Source organism: Xyrauchen texanus, chromosome 15, assembly GCF_025860055.1.
Source record: "Xyrauchen texanus isolate HMW12.3.18 chromosome 15, RBS_HiC_50CHRs, whole genome shotgun sequence".
Classification (NCBI taxonomy): Eukaryota; Metazoa; Chordata; class Actinopteri; order Cypriniformes; family Catostomidae; genus Xyrauchen; species Xyrauchen texanus.
The window spans coordinates 22,258,429-22,284,257 of record NC_068290.1 but is presented as its reverse complement, the minus strand read 5'-3'; the positions used below and the strand labels follow the sequence as shown (position 1 = coordinate 22,284,257).

At 37.8% G+C, this 25,829-nt stretch overlaps 1 protein-coding gene across 3 annotated transcripts in view; it reads left to right on the top strand.

The window, feature by feature from the left end:
• spaca6 (sperm acrosome associated 6) overlaps positions 1-25,154 on the top strand; it is a 91,567-nt gene extending 66,413 nt beyond the window's left edge. The window contains exons 1-11 of one of the 3 annotated variants that reach the window (XM_052143376.1): positions 12,462-12,603; positions 12,837-13,034; positions 13,793-13,830; positions 17,917-18,003; positions 18,568-18,639; positions 19,026-19,049; positions 19,735-19,812; positions 20,944-21,044; positions 23,098-23,254; positions 23,368-23,548; positions 25,031-25,154. In XM_052143376.1, the coding sequence (XP_051999336.1) occupies positions 17,934-18,003; positions 18,568-18,639; positions 19,026-19,049; positions 19,735-19,812; positions 20,944-21,044; positions 23,098-23,254; positions 23,368-23,548; positions 25,031-25,130 (783 nt within the window). In that variant the 5' untranslated portion in view covers positions 12,462-12,603; positions 12,837-13,034; positions 13,793-13,830; positions 17,917-17,933 and the 3' untranslated portion in view covers positions 25,131-25,154. Of the gene's footprint in view, positions 1-12,461; positions 12,604-12,836; positions 13,035-13,792; positions 13,831-17,916; positions 18,004-18,567; positions 18,640-19,025; positions 19,050-19,734; positions 19,813-20,943; positions 21,045-23,097; positions 23,255-23,367; positions 23,549-25,030 lie in introns of those variants that run through there. The other 2 variants (XM_052143377.1, XM_052143375.1) reach the window with 2 other exon arrangements.
• The last annotated feature ends 675 nt before the right edge of the window (positions 25,155-25,829 follow it).

Below are 25,829 nucleotides of genomic sequence, written 5' to 3'. Positions count from 1 at the left end.
GGGAACCACATGACATGAAACAGGAACTAGAACTTCAAAATAAAAGACATGAAAAACATGAACCAACAAAATACACATGACAACACCTTAGCCAAATACATTTAAACTCAGTTTTTCACAATTCCTGACATTTAATCATAGAAAACATTCCCTGTCAGATAGGATCACTACTTTATTTTAAGAATGTGAAATGTTAGAATAATAGCAGAGATAATTATTTATTTCAGCTTTTATTTCTTTCATCGCATTCCCAGTGGGTAAGAAGTGTACATAAACTTTGTTAGTATTTTGTAGCATTGCCCTTAAATTGTTTAACTTGGGTCAAACATTTTGGGTAGCCTTCCACAAGCTTCTCACAAGAAGGTGCTAGAATTTTGTCCCATTCCTCCAGACAGAACTGGTGTAACTCAGTCAGGTTTGTAGGCCTCCTTGCTTGCACATGCTTTTTCAGTTCCCTATCAAAAATCTACAATTTGATGCTGCGCTGATTTAGCGCTTTGGGAACGTATTTAGGAGAGACCAGCTGTGAATATGTGTGCAACACATCAATGGAATTGACTAGAATTTATAGCCTCCGTCGGTGACATCATCAGGATGCGCCGGTACAGGGGCTATAAATAGATGGGCCACATGTGCATCTTTTGTCTTCAGATCACTCTGTGTGTTGTTGACAGAACTTTCTACTTTCCTCTGTTAGGAGTTAGAATTTGTTAGGCACACACAGATGCTAAGTGGTCATCCAGCTCAAGGGGAATGGGAGACAAGGAAAAGAATTGCTCAAGTTGATGGCTGTATTTCTGGCTCTGAAGACTGCCATGTCCTGATACGGGTGGACAACACAGCAGTAGTCTCTTACTTAAACCATCAAGGAGGTCTACGTTCATATCAGCTGAACAGACTGGCACGGCAGATTCTCCTTTGGGCACAGGGCAAGCTCTTGTCAATCAGAGCAGTTTATATTCCTGGATGCCTGAATGTGGGTGCAAATTTACTGTCCAGACAGAAAATACCGACAGGGGAGTGGAAACTCCACCCTGAGGTAGTGGAACAAATCTGGTTGAGATTTTACAGAGCAGAAGTGGACCTCTTCGCCTCCCAACAGACAGCACAATGTCCCCTCTACTTCTCTCTGAGTCACCCAGCCCCCCTGGGTCTGGACGCGATGGCACAGAATGCACCTGTATGTGTTTCCTCCAGTTTCTCTGCTCCCTGGAGTCTTGGCCAGAGTTCGCCAGCAAGGGTCCTGTCTCTCAATGATAGTGCCACGTTGGCCGAACAGCGTATGGTTCTCGTAGATAATGTCTCTCCTCGACTGCTCAACTTGGGCAATTCTGGACAGGAGGGACCTTCTGTCTCAGGCGCAGGGGACAATATTTAATCCCCGGCCCGAGCTATGGAATTTTCATGTTTGGCCCCTGAAGTGTACCAACTGAGGGACACTGGGCTTTCACCTGAAGTTATCGAGACCATTCTAAGTGCTAAGGCTCCCTCTACTAGAAGAAGTTATGCCAATAAATGGGGTGTCTTTGAAAGATGGTGCAGTGCACATAATGCACATAATTGCTTCAGTTCTGGATTTTCTAAAGGAAAAATGATCAGCAGGCACATGCCCCGCCACTCTCAGGGTTTATGTGGCCGCTCTATCAGCTTGCCATGCCTTGATTGACGGGATGCCTTTGAGGAAACATCCCCTGCTTGCTCGCTTTGTTCGTGGAGCCATGCATTTGAGACCTCCTGCTAGGACCAGGATCCCTTCATGGGACTTAGCAATAGTGCTTGAGGGTCTGGTTGAGACCCCCTTTGAACCTCTAGAGTCAGCGTCTGATAAATTTCTGACTCTCAAGATGGTTTTTCTTATCACAATTACTTCTCTAAAAAGAATTGGGGATCTGCAGGCTCTGTCAATCTTGCCATCCTGCTTAGGTTTTGCCCCAGGAATGGCTAAAGCAATATTGTACCCTCATCCTGACTACCTGCCTAAGTTTCCTTTCTCGACCATATATTCGGTCACTCTCGAAGCCTTCTGCTCCCCATCGTTTATAACGCTGGAGCAAGAAAGACTTCAGGGCAACTATTTGTTTGTCATGGGGGTCGTAACAAAGGGGCGGCCCGCCACCAAGCAAACTGTGTCACATTGGGTGATGGATGCTATTTCCCTGGCCTACGAGGCACGGTCAAGCTTCGACAGTAGGTATCAGGGCTAGTCAAGTCAAGTCAAGTAAATTTTATTTGTATAGCGCCTTTCACAACATACATTGTTTCAAAGCAGCTTTACAGAAGATCATGCATTAACAGACGATACAATTAATGTCTATAATGTTGATGAATCATCATTGTGTAATTAGATAAAATACGATTGTTTATCGTGTTCAAAAATAAGTAATTCAATAATAATTTTATTAATAACCCCAGTGAGCAAGATGAAAGCGACTGTGGCAAGGAACACAAAACTCCAACTCAATCAACTCAAGATGTTGATTAATGGAGAAAAATGACCTTGGGAGAAACCAGACTCACTGTGGGGGCCAGTTACCCTCTGGCTAACCTAATGAATATAATGTAAATATTATTTATGTATAGTTAAAGTCCATCCATCCATCCATCCATCCATCGTCAACCGCTTATCCTGTGTACAGGGTCGCGGGGGGCTGGAGCCTATCCCAGCTAACATTGGGCGAAAGGCGGGGGACACCCTGGACAGGTCGCCAGTCCATCGCAGATAGTTAAAGTCATGATTTAAAATTATTAAACTAAGGAAGTGTTAAGGGTCAGTGTTTAAACATCGATTTTGTTTGAACTGTAAGATTAATGACCAATGTCTTTGAAGTCCATCCTGGATTAACTGCAGATGTTCACATAGGTGCAATTGTCCTTGTTAATTGACTGATGAAGGCTTTTGTTGGCAATTGTTAGTCTATGCATTCCATTTCAAGATCGAAGTTAGACCGAGGTGATGCAGGCAGAGATCAGGGATGTGAAACGCAGTTCAACCTGGCCGGTAATTTTGGTGAGGTTCGGTGTGGTCTAACCTAAATCCTAGACCAATCAGCTAGACCATTCAAAGCTTTGTATGTAGTTAACAGAATTTTAAAATTAATATGGAATTTAACAGGTAGCCAATGTAACGATGATAAAATGGGGCTAATATGATCATATTCCTTGGTTCTCGTTAGCACTCTGGCTGCTGCATTTTGAACCAATTGAAGTTTATTTATTGATTTTGCTGGACATCCTCCCAGTAATGCATTACAATAATCTAGTCTTGAGGTCATGAAGGCATCAGCAACAGAGAGCATGTGCCGTAATTTAGCAATATTTCTTAGGTAGAAGAATGCTGTTCTACAAACATTGGTAATTTGATTTTCAAAGGACAGATTGGTATTAAATATAACACCTAAGTTCTTCGTTGTTGAAGATGATGTAACAGTACATCCATCGAGAGTCAAATTATATTGTAGTGGCTTATTTTCTGAGTTTTTTGGTAAAATAATTAGTACCTCTGTTTTGTCAAAATTGAGCTGAAGGAAATTTCTGGCCATCCAATCATTTATTTCATTGATACACGCTGCTAATTTAGAGAATTGTAAAATCTCATCAGGTTTTGAAAAACTATAAAGTTGTGTATCGTCGGCATAGCAGTGGAAACTTATTCCACGATTCCTGATAATATCTCCCAGGGGAAGCATATACATGGAGAAAAGCAGAGGCCCTAAAACTGATCCCTGTGGCACTCCATATTTTACTTTTGTTTGGTTTGACAATTCCTCATTTACATAGACAAAGTGGTAGCGGTCTGCTAAATATGGCCTAAACCATGCTAATGGAACCCCACAAATGCCAACATAATTCTCCAGCCTATTCAAGAGAATGTCGTGATCTAGCGTGTCGAATGCAGCACTAAGATCTAAAAGCACTAGAATAGAAATGCAGCCACGTTCGGTTGATAAGAGCAAGTCATTTGTAACTCTGATAAGTGCAGTCTCTGTACTGTGATGAGGCCTAAATCCTGACTGAAATTCTTTGTATATACTATTTCTCTGTAGAAATGAACATATAGGATACTACATTTTCTAGTATTTCTGACATAAATGGGAGATTTGAAATCGGTCTATAATTAACCAATTCTCCAGGATCAAGTTGTGGCTTCTTAATAAGAGGTTTGATAACTGCCATTTTAAAGTTTCTTGGGACATGTCCTAAGCATAGCGAGGAGTTAATAATATTAAGAAAGTTTTAAATGGTATATTAAGGTTTTGAAATGGTATAGGTTAGTATAGGATCTAACAAACATGTCGTGGCTTTTGATGTTTCTATAAGTTTTGTTAGCTCTTCATGACCTATGACAGAGAAGGATTGAAGTTGCATGTGAGGAAAATTATTGGACATTGTTTTCTGAGGTGCTATGACATATGATTGCATAATTCCAATTTTATTTCGGATTATTTCAGTTTTATCTGTAAAGAAATTAATGAAGGCGTTAGTCTTGTGCTGTGACGGAATGTCTGGTTCTGTTGAGGCTTTATTCCTAACCAATTTAGCCACAGTACTGAATAAACATCTAGGATTGTTGTGGTTATTTTCTATGAGTTTACTAAAATAGGCTGACCTGGCAGCTTTTAGTGCCTGTCTGTATCTACAGACACAATCCTTCCATGCACCACGAAATACTTCTAATTTTGTATTTTTCCACATGCGCTCCATTTTCCGAGCTGCTCTCTTGAGAGCATGATTTTGATCATTTGTGATGATGGTGCAGGGCTTATTACTTTAATTTTCTTTAATCGAAGTGGGGCGACAATATCAAGAGTGCTAGAGAAGACTGCATTTATATTTGTTGTTATTTCATCAAGCTCTTCTTGGCTTTGGGGTTTATTGAGTGTATGAGATAGGTCTGGAAGATTATTAGTGAAGCTATCTTTAGTGGTCGAAAGAATAGTTCTACCTGAACGATAGCGTGGTGTATATTGAGTAACATTAGCTGATTGCAGCATACAAGAGACGAGGTAATGATCCGAGATGTCATTGCTCTGCTGCTGAATTTCTAAATTATCAACATCAACTCCATATGACAGAATTAAATCTAGCGTATGATTATGGCGATGAGTTGGTCCTGTTACATTTTGTCTGACTCCAAGAGAGTTGAGAATATCGATAAATGCTAATCCCAATGTGTCATTTTCATTATCGATGTGAATGTTGAAGTCACCAACAATTAAAGCTCTATCTACAGTAACTACAAGATCTGATAAAAAATGAGCAAATTCACCAAGGAAATCAGAATAAGGCCCAGGTGATCTATAATTGTAGCAAGGACAAAAGACAACATAGATTTTTAATTTATATCTGACGGTGTCACATTAAGCATTATTACTTCAAAAGACTTACATTTATATCCTGTCCTCTGAGTAACACCGTCAATTCACTGTCAATTGTGGCAACACCTCCTCCTCGACCCTTCAGACGTGGATCATGTTTATAACAATAACCTGGGGGAGTAGATTCATTTAAACTAATATATTCATTCGGTTTAAGCCAGGTATCAGTCAAACAGAATGCATCCAATCTATGATCTGTAATCACTTCATTAACAATTAGTGCTTTGGTAGAAAGAGATCTAATGTTTAGTAGCCCTATTTTTATATGATGTGTACTTTTAATTTGTTTGTTTTGACCTTAATAAAATTTTTTCTAAACAATTTAGTGAGGGTATTGTGTTTGGTAGATTGGGGAACAGACACAGTCTCTGATATATCTAGGTGATACAGTCTCTATGTGTTATAGTTTATGTGACCTGTGTGATGTCTCAAGGCAGCTAACAGACGTTCGGATTAACCAGTTTATTTGCTTCCTGACCTGGGCCCCAGTTAGTCAAATACTATCATTATTAAGACTATGAGCCAAATTACTAGAGAGGAGAGTGGCACCTTCCCTGTAGGGATGGAGTCCGTCTCTCTTTAGCAGGTCAGGTCTACCCCAAACACTCTTCCAATTGTCTATAAATCCTATTTTATTCTTTAGACACCACTCAGACATCTAGCCATTCAGTGACACTAATCTACTATAAACCTCGTCACCACGACGAGCAGGGAGGGGACCAGAGCATATTACAGTGTCTGACATTGTTTTTGCATTTTCGCACACCTCTCTAACATGATCTCCGACTGGCGAAGCCGGACGTCGTTAGTGCCGACATGCTGCCGAGACGTCACCCAAATGCCCTGCTGCAGGGGCTCTAAAGCCAGAACCAAAGTGTGTGTGTTGCTCTCTGTATTACTCGCATCCGAAATAGTATCTACCAGTTTCTCTTTCTCACTGACCTCCACTAGCGTTCGAATGCGAGTCTCTAACTCATTAACCTTCTCCGTCAGCCTGACTAATTCCTTACATTTATCACATGTGAATCCCTCACTGCTGACGGAGTATATTGTAAACATGTTGACATGCAATGCAGGAAGAAATAACATGAGCGGATGCCATGACTTACCGCAAATTGTTTGTTGTTAGTTGTTCCTGAACGGTGAGGGTTTGAGATTGACGTGAATCCCTCACAAAATTGTTTGTTGTTGGTGGTGGTTGTTCTTGATAAGCGGTGCTTTGAGATCGATACAATAATCTGTGTATAGCAGAGGATAAAAACCGGGTGCGCGATGAAAAAATGCACACAGTTTAATCGCGATAAAAATAGAACGCCAATGGAGGTGGAATGTGTTCGCAGTTGAATCGTGATAAGAGAATAATACGAGGGAAACCCGATGCTCCTTAAAAATGGCAGATGTTAAGGATTAAAGGCTGAAAACAGATATATAAGAAAAAGAAAAAAAACTAGCAGGCTACAAACACAGTCTCTAGCTAGGTGCCAGCAGCAACAGGTAAAATACACGCAGATGAAACAGTAGAAAAGAGGAAAAACCTCAAACGCAGTAAAATGACAAAGGATATAACGATGAACGATGATTATAACGATGAACTTTTGAGAATAAGAACAAGCAATGCTAAGCAGCCTAACCTGTGGCGCATCTATTTATAGCCCCTGTACTGGCGCATCCTGATGATGTCACCGGCTGAGGCTGTAAATTCTAGTCAATTTAATTGACGTGTTGCACACATATTCATAGCTTGTCACTCCTAAAGACGTTCCCAAAGCGCTAAATCAGCACAGCATCTCGTTCCGCTTTTATCAGGGAACAGAGGTTACAGTTAAGTAACCCGAGACATTCTGCCATTTCAGTTCTCTATCTGATTGAGGTCAGGGCTTTGTGATATTGGCCTCTCCAATACATTGACTTTGTTGTCCTTAAGCAATTGTCCATTTGGAAGACCCATTTGCAACTAAGCTTTAACTTTCTGGCTGATGTCTTGAGATGTTGCTTCAATATATCCACATAATTTCCTTCCTCATGATGCCATCTATTTTGTGAAGTGCACCAGTCCCTTCTGAAGCAAAGCACATGATGCTGCCTCCCCCATGCTTCATGGTTGGGATGGTGTTCTTCAGCTTGCAAGTCTCACCCTTTTTCCTCTAAACATAACAATGGTCATTATGGCCAAACAGTTACATTTTTGTTTCATTAGACCAGAGGACATTTCTCCAAAAAGTTGTCCCTATGTGCACCTGCAAACTGTAGTCTGGCATTTTTATGGTGGATTTGGAGGAGTTGCTTCTTCCTTGCTGAGCAGCCTTTCATTTTATGTCGATGAAGGACTTGATTTACAGTGGATATAGATACCTGTCTACCTGTTTCCTCCAGTATCTTCACACGGTCCTTTGCTGATGTTATGTGATTGATTTTCACTTTTTGCACCAAACTATGTTCATCTCTAGCAGACAGAATGCATCTCCTTCCTGAGCGGTATGATGGCTGCATAGTCCCATGGTGTTTATACTTGCATCTTATTGTTTTTGTACTGATGAACGTGGTACCTTCAGGCATATGGAAATTGCTCCCAAGAATGAACCAGGCTTGTGAAGATCCACAATTTTTTTTTTTCTAAGGTCTTTTGATTTTCCCTTGATGTCAAGCAAAGAGGCACTGAATTTGAAGGTAGGCCTTAAAATGTATCCAAAAGTACACCTCCAATTCAGTACACCTCTTATCAGAAGCTAATTGTCTAAAGGCTTGACATAATTTTCTGGAATTTTCCAAGCTCCTTAAAGGCACAGTTAACTTTGTGTATGTAAACTTCCGATCCACTGGGATTGTGATAGTCAATTAAAAGTGAAAAAAGCTGTCTGTAAACAACTGTTGGAAAAATGACTCATGTCACGCACAAAGTAGATGTCCTAAACGACTTGCCAAAACTCTAGTTTGCTAATATGAAATATGTGGAATGGTTAAAAAAAATGAGTTTTAATTACTTAAATCTAAGTGTATGTAAACTTATGACTTCAACACTATATTATATATTATATATTAATTTGTAATTGAGCAGGCTGGGCAAGCACAATCTTATATTCCTTCCTATTACTTATGATTATATATATATATATGATATATATTTTCTGGCACAATTTAGTTCTTTAGAGGTGAAATCATCTCTGTACAAATGTACAAACTTAACATGTATACACTCCAAGGTCGCCAAACCTCTCCGTCCCGGGTGTCATAGCTTGTTTGACATCACGGCACTGCGTTGCTGTGGTGCGAAATGCAGATGGAGGGCAGGAAATGATTTTCTACATAGGAAAGCACTATCACAAAGTCAAAACGTCTATGTTTTGCATGAAACCGCAAGGAGCTTTTATCGCGTACCAAAAGTTGTAGTTCATAAGGGGGAAAATGCAAGAAATTGACTGAAAAACGCTGGAAAAAAGGAATGTAAATTGCATCTGCGGTCTGAAGGAGCAAAGTCGGTAATGCTCATGTGTGCAGTGAGCACTTTGTCAAAGGTACGTTAATACAACTTATGTCGCTATGTTTATGTAACGTTAGCTGGTTCCGTACTTTGTAACATTAAAGTAATAGTTACATGTTTTTAGTGGGGTTTCAGCGGACCTTTGAGAGTGGTTAACCTAATCATGTAAACAACCGTAATGCTAACAAGGAGAGTCGCTGCAGCGTTTAATGTTTGTTGCTAGGTTAATCCACAGGAAAAAAATATATGCTACTCACTCTGGCAAAAACCAAACGACAGTCATTGTGGAACACCTTGGTACTGTGGTCGTTGACCAAACCACAAACAAAAAAGTTGTATGCCTCCATACTTTTGTATGCTTTCATTTGTTTTCTGGAGTAGAAAGATGTCTGGAGGACAAAGTAATTTCTTATATCTCCCACCTCGATGGCAGGCAAGTATTTAAATCCAGTTGAAAAATCACTCCTCTTCATAATATAAGGATCACATCCATCATATGTTGTGATTTTCTGTTTATATCTTTCTCTCGTAATCGCGTCTAAACTAGAAAGTACAGACTTTCCTCCATCTCGTCCTTTCTGCTTTTCACTTCCTGCCCTCCATCTGAATTTTGCGCGTCATCAGAATCATGTGACTGCAAATAAGCTATTGTATCCACTCACACCCCCCGCCCCCACAGTCCAATGATATAAAACGGCTGCCTGAACATTTCTGTGCCACCACAAACTGATCGATTGCCCCTGCCTGGCCACCGTTTTGAAAAACTCCTGGCTCCGCCCCTGACATTCAACTTTATCAAATTGTGGTAGCACGCAGATGGTGTGTGTTACCGTAGCGGATCTCTTTGGGTCAGTACTTTTACGTTTAAGTCATTTTTTTATTGAAAATTCTCTTCAAACGATCCTACTGTGTTGCCATCATTATAGTTTTCCCTTCATATTGCACTGTGAAGTCATAATTTATGCCATTTTGAACACAGTATGTCTTCTCGTCGCAACATCTGACGAAATAACCCAGCGAATTAACCCGCAAATGACAGCAAATTATGAAAAAACATACAAATGCGATCTGACTGTTCATTTGAATCGGACTCCAAACCACCAAAGAATGCCTGTGAGTGATCGCCATATATAAAAGTTATGCCAGGAACAGAAATTATCAATTGCTCAGGGCAGAAATGTCACTAAAAGTGACAAAAGATGCCCCTGAATTTGGGGCCAAAAATGTCTCCCGAATGAATTCCTCTATTTTTTATTTGTAACATCAGATATTTTTCGATTTTAGGCCTATTATATTAAAATAGCAACACTGACTGGCACAAAGATCAGGTTGATCAAAACGTTACTATTTTGAATCAGTAAATGGGAAACGGTGTTCGAATCTCTTCATTTGTATTTTAATGCTTTGCTCCGTCATCTGCCGTAAGAAATATTGGATGCTTGTGCATGTTCCCTCCTTTTTAGAAAAAAATTGGCCCTAAAAAGAAAGATAAAAATGTCCCTGATTCACAATTCCAGGGGACAAATATTGGCCCATTAATGAAAAAGTTAATTTTTGGCATTATTTGGCACCACGTGAGAATATTAGTTTATGAGTTTGGAGGGTCATAAGGGTGGGTAAATGATGACAGAATTTTCAGCTTAAATCATGCTGTGATTTCTGACACTCCGTAAAAATATTTTTTAAACCTAATTATCAAAGACATATTTTAAAAGTTGCATATATAAATATATATACCTCAGTAATATAATAATTCACCTTAATAAGACAAACAAAGAGGTAAGATAGAAAAGGTAAGGGGGGAAGAGTTAGACAGAGGGAAACATATGCAGATATAGAGAGAATCATAAAAATATTACTATAGTTCAATAGGAGAGGAGAGATAAATAAAAGAGAGAGAGAGAAAAAATATTAAGAAAGATGGAAGCTTTTGTAAATAACTCCCAGACTGCCTCCAGCCAGAAGAGAAAGTGCCACTAACAGCTGTTGCTATCCCTCTGTGTTATAGGGCTGTGTGTGGAAATGGAGGTTACTAAGCATTCCCTTTGCATGCCCAGAATAATCTGCTGTAAAGCTAATGTACGGTATAGCTGATCCATACTTGTGCACCCTTGTTCAAAAGCTGTCTTTCATGTTGCTTCACATCAATGTCTGACCATCTTTATCCCAAACTGTACTGATGATGCTGTCTGCGGCAGACATTTTGGCACTAGAACAAGGGGCTCTCCTACCCACTGACTGCAAATGACATGGAATGGGGCTATACCATCATAGCTCTCCCTCGTTGTGTGGGTCAGGGCAGCTATCACCCCCTTCTCTCCTGTTTGTGTCTGTCTTTGTTACTGTTCCTTCTCAAAACCAAGCCAAGAGTAACCACCCCCACTCACTGTACCAGCATGTCATAAATCATATTTAAATGACTACACCTCCACCAAGGCTGTGGGACTATATTGTGGCTTGCTAAAGAGGCCATGGGAGGACAATGCAGCATTATTACAGATTTAGTTCAACTTTGAGAAATGATACCCAGCTGAAAATGTTTCTAAGTTTTTATTTTGGCAAACTGTTGATTTTTGGCAGTGTGCATGAGAGTGTGTATACTTTTCAGATGCTCAGAAACCAATGCATTTCTGTCACACATGACCTAAATGTAGAAGATCTAGCCAGACTGAGCTTAAAGACACAGAACATGCATACTGCATGTCATATACCATAAAGACAAGTGTACACAGAAAATAAATATGAAGTTATAAATGTGCTTCATGTGGTATCATCTCAATTAACTGGTTTTATTCAAGTCAAAAATTTTGTTTAACATCACTGAATCAACCTGAATACATAAGGTGTTAGATAATAGCCTCATAAGTTAACAATTGCAGGTTACCACTTTTTGCAGTGTAGAATGATGCTGCAATGCCCACCATATGGCTGACTTTTTATCCATTGTATTTTATTGTGCATTTGAATCTGCTGCACAGTGGGTTCTATTGCATTAAGCACAATGCCTCAGGCACTACCTCAAGTGCTGAAAATATATGTAGTACCTGTGCGAACATGTTAGCGTACAAGTGTTGCTGATTCGTTACACTGGTGAGCAGCGTGGCATGTGTTGGAGAGATGGAGTGAAATCTGATGAGGCATACTGCAGATTGATTAAGAGAAAATTGCGGCAAACACAGGGAGTAATATTTTCCAGCACTTTATCTTTTTGTTTGCCTGATGCTCTCTCGCATCTTACCCTGTTTGAAACTCTAACCCTCCCCATTTTTTTCCCTTTCCTTCCTATTCTCCACTCTCCTCTCTTCTCTCTCTCCCCTTTGCCCCCTCCCTGCTCCCTCTGTCTTTTACACACATTTCCTCTCTCTCTTTCAGACACACACACAGGCGCATGGCACACAGACTGCAAAAGAAGGGGGGCAGGGGGAGTAACAGAGACACGATGCATGAAAAAACATGAGCGAGGGAAGAGAGAGAGAGGTGGAAGAAAATGGAAATAGTATAGGCTTGGGAGGGAGGGAGAGAGAAAGAGAGAGGTAGACAGAGTTTGAGATTAGGGGACAAGGGATGTGAGTGGTTGAGATGCTGAGAAGAGACAGAGTCATGGAAGACAGAATCAGTGATGCTGGTGAACAGAAAATGTGTCTGCACAGCTGTGTGTGTAGTTTGTGTGATTGTGTGTGTCTGTCTGACTGACTGGTCACAATCTGAGGTGCTTGTGGTCCTGTTGACTATAGGATCACTGTAGGGGAGGTAGGTTGTGTGTTAATTATTGGATCACTGCAATTGTCTCTGGTCTACCTTCCAATGGGCTCTTTGTCTGTGTGTCTGGCTGTATGACTGTCTGTCTCTTTTACCCCCAGAAAGAGGAAGATATGACCAGACACTCAGATAGGATATACAGACGATGTGTCTGATGATGGATATTGCTGAATTTCATGTGCATTTTTTATTTTTTTCATTTATGTTTCTCTTTGTCTTTTCAGGTTTAACTTTCAAGTCAGACACTTGCATTTCCACATCCCTCATGCTGTTCAAGAGTGTGTGAATTGGTTTTCCAGCTAATTGCATTGTATGCTTAGTGTTCAAGAGATTTCATTCATTGGCATGAATGAATACTTTTCATCACCAAAAACTTGACATCACCAAAGTCTGCATATTCCAGATTCCAGACCTGCGAAAAGGTAGTGCTCTCTGCATCTCATTTTGGCTTTTCTCGCCATTCATACACACGATTATGCGTTTTTTGGCTGAGCAGAGACTTAAAAGTCTTTGTCATAGACAGTTTACTATGGTGCTTGTGTGCACACCTGTGCACATGCATCTGCTGAACATTGGACTGGTGTGTGTGTGTGTGTGTGTGTGTGTGTGTGTGTGTGTGTGTGTGTGTGTGTATGTATTTTGAATGGAAGACTGATAAATCTGATGCTTTAAAGTGCATTATTGTCACTTATTTGGTTTAATCAGTGTTTTTTTTTTCTTTCTGTGACACCTTGAAAAGACTAAAGAAATGTAGGTCTAACTACTGCTGCAGTAATTTTCATAATTCATGATACCATGATTTTTCAAGGATCATTTTGTCATGATTGTATTTTTGAGTCCAGTCTGAAGAATTACATGTGTTCCATGAAGTCACATCTATCACATCTTTCATAGTTTTTCTCATTATTTATTTTTGTTTGATCTTCAGATTAATTTCTGATGTTGATAATCTGTACCATTGTCATTTACTAACGTTCAGTGCAAAGAATGAGCAATTTTGTGTATCACTGTGTCAGTTCTATCAGCTGTCTACCAATAGGGGGTACTATTGCACCATTGTACCTTAAGTCTCTGTTCATTTCCCAGTTTTAGATTTCAGTTTAAATTCACACCTATAAATTTAGCCTCCTAAAATGCGTAACATTGGACAAATTAATGTTTTTCCTTTATATCTTTACAGGTTAAATTCAAATCTGGATTACTTCCAGACATGGAGCAGTAGGTATTCCATTTTGCCCTGTTCTCATGTTACCTGTAGCCAGTGGAAACTGCGGTCCATGTTTTTGTGATATATATATATATATATATATATATATATATATATATATATATATATATATATATATATATATATATATATATAATGTGTTCCTGGCTATTTTCTGTTTGTTGATTTAATTTACTGAGAATTGCTTTACGCAAATTAGTTCTATATTAATATTTTTTTTCTGAATCAACGCTACTGGTTATTATGCAATATTATGGAAAATACTTTGTCTAGGGACTCAGCAAATATATCTGTAATTCTCCAAAGGTAAAGCTCCTTTAGCAGATGAGGTTTTACTGAAGCTGCTGGCACAATCTTGCAGCAGATGATGCAATGCTGCGTTTGAAGGCTTACAGCTTCTGCGGTGAAACCTATTGCAGTAAATGTACCCACCAACAACACCCCATGGTTTTATTATGACTGACACGACACAGTGTAGTGCAAACATTAACTGGCACGTTCTTTGAGTTCTATATATGGAGTTATGTGTTTACTGTTCTCTTTGCACCCTGCCAGCCAGAATGCATTGAGTGTGAAAATCTGACTGAATGTGTACAGCGCAATGCAGTCTGAGCCCTTTTTTTCCCAGGTGGTTTAAATGTTTGGAATCTGAAGTAATGAAAACATTGGAATCGAAAGCATGACATAAGATGTATGTGTTTTTAATTCCAGCAACTTGGTCATATTTTTCCAAGTATGTCTCTTTGTCCCTGAGACCCTTAACCTGTTAGGTCAAATAAGGTCACAGGTGAGGTCCTCAGGAACAGGGCTGCATGCGTTGTCATCCCCAAAAATTAAACAAAGGAGCATTCTTTGTCATTTATTTCTTGTGTGCCTAAATTAAAGAGTAAACTTATGTTGAAAAGTGGCAGTTTTATGTTTATATTTAGTTTGATTAACCCTAAATATTGACCTCCAGTTGCAGTAGTGACCACTGGGGGCACACCCTATTGGCTGGCTTTGTGTTCTAGACAAAGAAACGGTCCAATTATAAGACAGCTAAGGGTAGTGACCCCAAAATATAACCATCACTGGTACTGTCATTTGGTCTAAATGAGACAAAATGTAAATTATGAAATAACGGACGTGTAGAGACTAGACATAGATGCAAATATTTATTATCTTTCATTAAATGAAAGATAAATAAATTGTCCAACATAGCATTGCCAGAAAATGTTAAATAGACATTTTAGTGTTACTGTCAATAATGCCAAAATATAACTTCTACAAATCTCTGTTTTAGTCCCATCTGCTGTTAGAGGCAAAACAGTAATTTAACCTTTTATTATACCCTAACGAAATCATGTCTTTCAGACTATCTGATCTATGACATAGGTTTGAATCAACTATAATGAGTACATTACGATATGTGTATGTGTAACGCATTTGACTGGAGAATTAAAAAACTTTGAAGCCATTTTTCTCAGTTTCACTGTTAGCATAGTTACTGTGTTTTACCTTTGTAGGGCAGTGTTGTTGAAAAAAAAAATCATGAAACTAATGTACACTGCGAATCACAAATGAAGAATAAACCTAGGGGAAGAATTGGACACTACATGAAACCTACATTTTTCAGATTGCTCTTACTGAATTCCTGGCCTCTTGTCAGAGAACCAACTGTAAAATTAGCATCTTTAGACAGTGTAGTGCTATGATACCTGTCTTCTGATCTTCACTGATAGGCCAGCTGACTGACTACCCTGACTGCTCTCTAGCAGGTCTGTGGTGGGTCTCCTTAGTGCTATTGATTGGCTTGTCTTTGCAGAGACAGATGAATGCATTGATACCCAAGTCGCTCCTGCCACTGGAAATATATTAACTTCATGTATTAGGCACCCTGTCTCGTTACCATGGTGACGCTTCGGAAAAGACTGGAAAGGAAAGTGGAGGGAGGAAAGGGGGTTTTGGGGTGATGGAATGGGGGGAGGGGTGTGGGATACTGAACGCAATGAGCTTGTGGGCTTGTTCGCTAGTGTCTCTTGCTTTCTCAGACACAATCTTTCCACATTCTACTGTATAAGATGTTTTTTTCCCTTTGTGTACATTACATCTATATGTTTAAAAGGCATTTACGCTTGTTCTCATGTCTCATTATTGCACCCACTGTTTCTTTATTGTTTTGTTGTTTTACCTTCTTTCTTCTGCTGCACCAGAGGTTCTTGATTGATTACATTCACAGAAGGTCTTTTCCTTTGTTTCGTTCAATTTGGATCATTTGTAATATCACAAGGACCCCACCACCATCATCAGCAGGCACACATATTCATTCACATCTCTATCACCCTCTCCCTCTTCTTTCACCTTCTCTTTCTCTCTCATGCGCACGCACGCGCACACACACACAGACTCACACCATCTCTTTACTTTGCAGCAGAAATGGTTCAAATGAGAGAGTTGAAAAGACAGTGGGGTAAATGAGGAATCAGAAATATTAGCGAAGCACAAAAGCACTAAAAACTACATGTGTTTATTGCTTTTGTGTGGAGTTTTAACTGAATTGAGTTATTACACCTATATGTCCTGATGTAATTCATGTTACAAAAGCCTTATTTCATTTAATAATTTTGTTTATTCTGGTTGTAGTCATCTTCATTTTAACATATAGCCTATGTGAAAACCAAGTTCTATTTCACAGTAAATCAATCAGGTGTAATCTTTGTGTTGATGGGTTCATCTGTGATTATGATGTAATAAACATTCCAAAGAATTTTCTAAAGATTCTTAGAACCTTTTGAAACTGAGTTTCATTTTGCAGTGTCAGAAACACAAAAAGAGAAATGTTTGTGTTGAAACTGTTGTTTTTCTGCTCAATTTTGAGCCCAGCTTTGAATTGTTATCAGTGCTTTATAGATGTCGAAGACAGTCTTCGTTTGTGTTGGGGCCACATTCTTACCAAATACAATATAAGGAATGTGGACTCTTGTTTTGAAACAGTGGATCGAATATTCAACAATGAACCAAGAATAATTGAGGCAGGGAAAGTGGGTAAGAAATCACACCCTTATTATGCATTAAGCTATTTATAATATAAAAATATAAAAGACATTAAACAAGTCACAGACATGCTTCATTTGAAAGAAGGGTTTGTCTTCACTTCACTCTACACTGGAAAAATATGTTAACCTAACAATTGTGCTTCATGTGGTAACATATAAATTAACAGGTTTAATTAATGTTAAGTATGTTATTTAACAACACTGAATCAACCTGAATATATTAGGTTACACCAACCAATGTATTTTAAGGTTCAGATCAGGTGGAACTAGCTCCTTAAAAGATAAAGGATCATTTTCTCACAGTCATGCCATCCCAGATGTCTATGACTTTCTTTCTTCCGCTGAACACAAAGATTTTTAGAAGAATATTTCTGCTCAGTAGGTCCCCACAATGTAAGTGAATGGGTACCAATATTTTGAAGCTCCAGAAAGCACATACATGCAGCATGAAAGTAATCCATAAGACTCTAGTGGTTAAATCCATATCTTCATAACCAAGATGATAGGTGTGGGTGAGAAACAGATCAATATTTAAGTCCCTCATTACTATAAATTATCCTTCCTGCGGTTAGTAGTGAAATACACAAAGAATGTGAATCTCCAAAAACATAAGAAGAGGAATGTGAAAATATAAATGTATTGTAAAAAAAGGACTATATATATATATTATAGTATGTATGTATTACACACTTATATCACTTCTAAAGATATGGATTTCATCAATGGAGCTGTATGGATTACTTTAGTGCTACCTTTATTTGCTTTTGAAGCTTAAACAATTTGGTACCCATTCACTTACATTGTGGGGCCCTACTGAGCAGAAATATTGTTCTAAAAATCTTTGTTTGTGTTCAGCAGAAGAAAGTCATCCACATCTGGGATGAGGGTGTCAGTAATGAGAGATTTTTTGTTTTGAGTGAACTATCCCTTCAAGGTAACAACTGCAGGTTGCCACTTTTTGAAGTGTTTGCTAATACATTTGGTATCTTTTGATCTATTCATCTCTTCTTCTCTTTTTTTTCTTCTTTTTTCCTTTCTCAGGAAGAGGCTATGACCTGATGCTGAGGAATATCTTGCTGGCTGAAATTATGCCTATAGTGGAGGAATTTGATCAGAGGACAAATGAAGGTAACAGGTGCATCTTATTACTAATCTTCAGAAACCAAGTTATAACTACAGAATGAGGATTTGAGGCCAGCCCTGTGACAGTGCTTTATTACCTTAATGTGGATTTCCCTGACCACAGTGTAAATATTTACCTTTAGACATGATTCATAAAAACTAATAGATGTGTATTTTAGAAGGTGTAACTCTTAACAGTGATCTCTAACAGTACTTAGATTGCAAAGGGGCCTCTTTGCAAATATGTGTACACTTTCTTACATAACATGAAAACTGGTATGCACAGATAAAAACTTTCAAATGAGTGCCTACACTCTCCACACCCAGAAACACAACGGATTTGTCAGATGCTAAAAGTAATGGCACGCAATTGTAAAATTATACATCTGACAGTTACTGATAATTAATTACAGGTTTTACCTAATAAGAGGAGGAAATGCTCCTTTGTCATATTAAAAATATGCGTGATTGAAAAAATGAAATATCAAGGAGAGCATCAGATTGTAACACACACATTTGATATGTACAGATTGAGTGCAATTAAGATAAATGGCTCTATCCTTCTTTTAGACTCAGTGTATGAGAACAGGTTACAGGCAGCAGCAAATAATTTCATTGCTGCAACCTCGAGTCTGCCTAGAGGTAAGACTTACATTATCACTTCTAATTTATTTGCTTGGTATACCATAAAACACTTCTTTCCCCACCAGCTGTGGGTTTCTTCTTTATCTTCATTCTTCCTGCCTTGAACATAAGTACACTCATTCACCACTGAATTAATGACTGTTAAACCTACTCTGAATTCCTCTCATGCACAAAAATGAATGTTAGCCAAACAAATCTAAATGAACTGGGTTTATTCAAGTCATACATATTATTTCACATCTCTTAATGAGCTTAGGGTTAGATCAGGTCAAATTTAGCTCCGTAATTTAACAATTGATGATTAGTACTATTTACAGTTTGTGGACTTGTGCACATGACGTTACTGTAGTATCTAAAGATGTGTTTTCTGTCATTTCTTGCAGCTTCTGGATGCTTCCCCCCCTGTGGTGAGCGACACGCTCCTTTATCATTGATCACATATGGCATAGCTCTTCTACAGTATACACTTGTTTTCTAAACAAATAAACAACATTATCGGACCCACTTTATCTTAAGTGTCTTTAACTACAATATACTTAAGCATTTGATACAATGTACATATCATGTACATACTGTACGTGTTGTAGCATTGTTCTTACATTTAAATTACCAGCATTTAATTACATCTGTAGTTACACTGTTGACCTAAACCTAACCCTACCCCAACCCTTTCATCTAAACCCTAAACTTACACCTAAACCTACTCTTACTTCAACCTTAGTAGCAGCAAATGTGAATCTTGTGAGAATTTAACAGAACAACATGTAGTTACACAATAAGTACATTGTTTAATGTTAGTACATAGTAGTTAAAGACAACTAATATAAAGTGGGTCTAGTTTATCTACTTCAGGGTCATGATCTCCATAGACAGTGAGGGGGACATATCCTTCCAAATATTAAGAATATTTATTGATCAATGTGGATTTTTCAATGGAAAATTTTTACATTTGGCCCCCCAATCCTGAATATTTTGTTACACCCTTGATCTACTTTTAACCTTGATCTATTTTTAAATCTGATTAGATTGTTTCAAAGTATATGATTGTAAAACATTTATTCTCACATAAATGGGATAACATTTATTTTTTAGGTTTCCAGGCGCAAGGAGCTGTTTATAACTGCATGACCTGTCAGTTCGACTCTTGTGAGTTCCCGCTTGATTGCCCCGGTGAGTTGTTCAGTCTACTATGATATGTCATTCTATGCAGCCCACACCCTCACCTAGTTCACTTGACATGATGGATATGTTATAACTCACCCTGACAGAACTGGCTCTGTAATTACATAACTGCATTTACTAAATCTATTTGTAGCTTTTAACTCTACTAAATGTACTTCAGAGCAGGGAAAGTTAGTTAAACTAAACCCTAGGTTTTGACACACTTTCACACATAATAACATTTTGCACTGATAGCCCTGTGGGTCACCTAAGTTGGCAGGACCCCTACCACACACTGTGGTATTAATTTCCACTCAGAAGAGCTACAATTACTGCTCAGCATATCATTTCCTTTACTGCTTTCCCCAGAGGCTACGTTTAATATTATAATTAGGGGAATGGCAGGCAGACTGTGCTGCCCCTGTTCTTCTGTTGACAAAAGGCTTTCAATTGCAAGGTGAAGTGTTATAGATGTGTGTGTGTGTGTGTGTGTGTGTGTGTGTGTGTGTGTGTGTGTGTGTGTGTGTGTGTGTGTGTGTGTGTGTGTGTGTGTGTGTGTGTGTGTGTGTGTGTGTGTGTGTGTGTGATGTGCAGGGTTGGGAGGGTTACTTTTGAAATGTATTCCACTACAGAATACATGCTGTGAAATGTAATTTGTAACATATTCCGTTAGATTACTCGAGGTCAGTAACATATTCGAAATACTTTGGATTACTTCTTCAGCATTTGTATATTTTTTCATTGATTTAACTGTAAAATCTCTGCCTAAAAACCTGTGTGTGTGTTTTTCTTTTTGGTTCAGTTTTATTATTTATATCGTCAAGCCGGTTCTCACCTCCTCCTTCCCGGGTTTCAGCACCAGTGTAAAGAGATTAATGGGAAGGAGGGGGCGAGAACCAGCTTGATAATATAAACATTATTTTAATCATAAACTTACCAAAAAGACAAATGCACACACAGGTGTCAGACAGCTGTCCGTAAATCTCTCTCTCTCTGTCGCACTGCCATCTTCGGTCGGCCTTCTCAAGGGCTAATTAGCCTGATTAGGGGCAGGGTGTGAGAAATCACGACCTGGCCCCGCCACACATGTATTCCTTTACTCCCCAGCCCTGGTAATGTGGGATATATGTGCTTTCACAGTGAAGGATATCAAAGTAGAGGAGAACAACAGGACTCAGATGTGGTGTGAGGTCCCGTTCCACTTGCCCAAAGATGTAGAGATAGTCTGGAGATATGCAATGGTGAGGAGAAGCTAGGGCAACAGATTTTACTCTTTAATTATACATGCTTGAATTTTGCAGAGATTGGTAGAAAGTCAGACATGCATAGGATATGCATATACACTGTAGATTGCATACAAATGCATTTCAAACAATGAAGTTGTTCACGTGACAAAGGATGAAATGACCAATGAGTAAGTGTAATAATAAGTAACTGATTTTAAAATAAATTGTTTTAAATATGTTGTAGCAATTAATTAATTTCACAAGTTTCAAGTATTGCGTAATGAATGTAACAATATGTTAAAGGAATGTTCTTGTTTCAATACAATTTAAGCTCAGTTAAAAGGATTTGTGGCATAATATTGTTTTCCACAAAAAAAGTTTTCACCTCATATATTAAAAAAGAAGAAAAACCTTGCAGTTACAGTAAGGCACTTACAACGGAAGTTAAAGGAATATTCCGGGTTCAATACAAGTTAAGCTTAATCAACAGCATATGAGGCATAATATTGATTACCAAAAACATTTATTTTGACTTGCCTGTCCTTTAAATAAAAAATTAAAATCTGGTTTACAGTGAGGCACTTACAATGGAAGTGAATGGGGTCAATCAGTAAACATTAAAATACTCACTATTTCAAAAGCATAGCCACAAGACATAAACAATATGTGTGTTAACATGATTTTAGTGTGATAAAATCGCATAATGTGATCAAATCTTTTCTGTGTAAAGTTATAGCCAATTGTATAATTTAGTTGCCATGATGATGTAATGTCAACAAACCTTACAATTAATGTAAAAATTACATTTTCAACAACTACAGCTCAAATAATACATGATTTTTAACAAAATTAATGTAAGTGCTTTTATAAAATTATAAGCTTCACATTTCTGCCTTTAAACCCTCCATAAATTGTCTCCATTCACATTCAAGTACAGACCTCCTGCCATTAATGTTTACTGCACTGTAACTTTGATGTTTCCCTTTACTTTTGTTAAATAGTCTAAATAATATTTGGTAGTAATCAACATTAAAACACAAATGCTGTCAATTGAGCTAACTTGTATTGAACCCAGAATTTTCCTTTAATGGCTCCAGTCCATAAATAATAAAATACACTACGTCCTAAAAGTATAGTCAAAAGATATAAACATTATGTGTTAACATCATTTTAGTGTGATAAAATAATTTACTAATCTTATCTGTGTAAAGTTATCTATCTAATATTACAATTATTTATATATATATATAAGGTTTAGATGTGCAAGGAGGACACGAAAGGCGGGTTGCTCCTCTCAGGTCAGGATTTTTAATGGACCCACTGCAGTGCTCACTGCTTCACAATACTGTTTTTTCAGCTTCACAATAATACTTTTACAGCTTCACAATAATACTTTTTAATACTTTAAATCTTCAGAATAATTGTTCAGGCCCCAGACTCTCTCTCCTGACTGCTGGTGGCATGGGTGGTTTCATCCGCTCTCCCTGTGATCACTGGAATTAGAGACAGGTGTTAGAAATAATTTAGCTCAGGTGTAAGTGCCCTTACTACTTTTCTCTCTCTCCGGACAGGCACTTGACCACGCCCCCGCTGCCACAACATACAGACAATTCAAAATAAGTTTTGTGGTAATCAACATTATGCCACAAATGCTGTCTATTGAAAACCTGGAACATTCCTGTAACACTTTACAATAAGGTTGTAGACGTTCACATTAGTTAACATAATGCAAAAATAAAATGAGTGAACAAAGATCAGCAATATTTTTACAGCATTTATTATGGTTAATGTTAATTTCTACATATACGAATACACCATAACATGATAGTTGCTAATGTTGACATTAGTTAAAGCATTATGAACAAACAAAGAGCAATGGTATAGTTAAACAATTTAAATTAACCAAGATTAATGAATGCTTTAAAAATCAATTACGCATGGTACGGTCATTATACCGAATGCCTTAACTAATGTTAACGAATAGAACCTTATTGTAAAGTGTTACCGACAATACTTAGTCTTAGTATTTAAGTCTTTACTTATTACTCCCTCTGTTCTTAATGTACAGGGGAAAACAATGTTGATAGATCAGTTCAAAGAAGTCACGGTTGGTGTGGATCCTCTTTACTTCATCCCTTCTGCTCGACTGGAGCATTCAGGCACCTACCAATGTGAAATTTTTTCTCAGGAGCACTCGCTCATCCGTATCTACTACTACCTCACTGGTGAGCACTCCCCCCCAGGAAAAAGAAAGATATTCAACTAATGTTGCTGTTATTTGTACACATACAGGGATGCCTTTAAAACTAAATATCTATCTCTCTGGTTGTCAACTTAGTGGTCCCCCTGGTGCAGTTAGGTCAAGCAGAGCTTCAGGATGTCTTTGAACAGGCAATGCTCCCAGGAGGACAGTTTTCTTCACTAACCCCCACTGTTCCAATCACCTTGTTGCTGCCCAGCACTGACATTCTTACCACCTGTCTGGCTGCAATGCTTCTGCTGATCTTCCTTAGTTTAGGGTAAATTAATGTTTAAATGGTTACATTTCAGTGTGTCTCGAATAGGGCTGAAACGCTTAGTCGACGTTATCGACAAGATCGACAATAAAACAATTTGTTGTCAAAGATCACATTAAACTCTAATGATGACATGCAAGAGCAGCACTGCAGTTTGCACCTGACTGAGGAGAGGAATAATTACACAGCGCACAGTCTAGATGCACTCTAAACTTTCCAAACAGCTTCAGGTGATGTAGATCTCAAAGTATGAGGGAATTCTAATGCAAAAATACTAAATAAGTAAATACAGAAGCACTCTCTTTGTGGAATAAGTGGAGCCGGAACTGTCTCTCCACTGAAGCAAAACTTGCCTGTCGAGCATCTTTGAAGGAAACACCCTGGTGTAACATCTTACTTGCAGTTATATTTACTGGCATTTCTCTGTGCGGTCTGATGCACACCCTGTCACGAGGATGCTCTTCTCTCAAGCACACTTACCGCAGCTAGATTACAACGTGATGACTTGCGACTTATTGAATAATAATATATGTGTAACTGTGCATTTCTTATTGTGAAGAAAACTGTCAATACACAGCGTTATTAATAAAAGAGAGTTTGTTTTTTGTGAGTTAAAGATGGATTGAAGTGAACAGAAAGTGAGAGAGGGTAGTCTTTGCTCCATTATACACTGCAACAAAATATATTTTTGATTTGTTTTTGTTTCAGCTTTTTTCCCCAATATAAATATCTAAAACTCATTTAAAACTACATAAATTTTCTTTAGCAGATATAATGCAAAAGAAAAATTGTTATCTGAGAATGTTGAATATAATATTAAAAATATTAAAAATGTTAAAATATCTAAAAATCCTTTAAAAAAATGCATTCACCTGAGAAGCAAAATAGAATAGAAAATAAATAGAAAACAAGACAAAAAATGAATAAGAATAGGATTTGTTTTGCTGTGAAGTTCTTTGCTGAATTAAACTTAATAAAAAGTATTTTTTCCCCTTTTAATTCAGTGAATGTTATTTAGATGTATTTTGTCCTATTTATTGTTTGTAAGCACGTTTAATATAACCTTTTAAGTCGGAGCACAAGCTGAATAATCGGTTAAGAGCTAATGATTAATCACTGCAATAATCGCTGAATAGTCATAGATTAATTGTTAATCAAAATAATCATTAGTTGCAGCCCTAGTCTCAAAATGTATTAAAAGATGATGTGTGTAAAATGTTTTGTTAAAATTGTCTCTCATATCCCAGCTTAATAGACAGAGGCAACTATAAATAAGCCATTTGTGCCCTGATTTTGTCTGTGTATAATGGAAAATGAAGTGACAGATTGAAGATAGACAGAAGTGAATAAGGCTATATTTTAATATTTAATTTATTTGTATTTATTGGTTTGTTGGTGGGTTTGTTTGTTTGTTTGTTTGTTTGTTTGTTTGTTTGTTTGTATTGTTTGATTGATTATATTTTGATTGTCTGTTCTTATCCATAGGGTGCTGTATTGGTTGTCCTATAAGAGAGGAACCAATGATTCTGTTCCAGACCAAGACAAAAAATACACGGAAAAGAAGAAATATGTGATTCACTGTTAAACCTGAGATTTATCCATGTGAGAATACAAATAAATATTAAAGCAAAGGTTTTCTTTACCAGTATAGACCATTCTCATTGGAATCAGGACCAAATTATTTAAATGTAGGAAAGTAAAGTTTGTCAAGACAAACTTTTATGTTGACTTGACAAAGCCTTTTCTAAACGATTAGGTTTTTCTTTCTTTCTTTTCTTTTCTTTTATTATTCAGAAAAGCCACTAACAAATATATCATCTATTTCATTGTAGCTTTTCCATCCATTCTTTCAAACAAACCAAGAATAAAAAATCTTTTTAAAAAAAATATATATATATACAAATAAATGCATGTATATATACACACATACATAACACCTACTTATAAATATGTATAAATTGTCACAGAGTGCAAGGCAGAACCCAAACGCAGGGAGGCAATGAAAACGACTTTATTAAATAAACAAACAAAGTGAAAACCAAAAAATCTCACAATGGAGAAAAAGCGACAGAACTAAAACACTGGCAAAGAAAAACTCAGAATAAGACTAGAGGAATAAACAGACACAGGAACCAATCAACTGGAGAAACACACAACAAAGCATAACAAACAATTCAACACCGGAATAAACATGAGGGGAGCTTAATAAGGAACACTTTGTCAATGTAATGGTGCATTCACGTCATGTCAGAATTACCGTAGTTATGAGATTCCAAATTGTAAA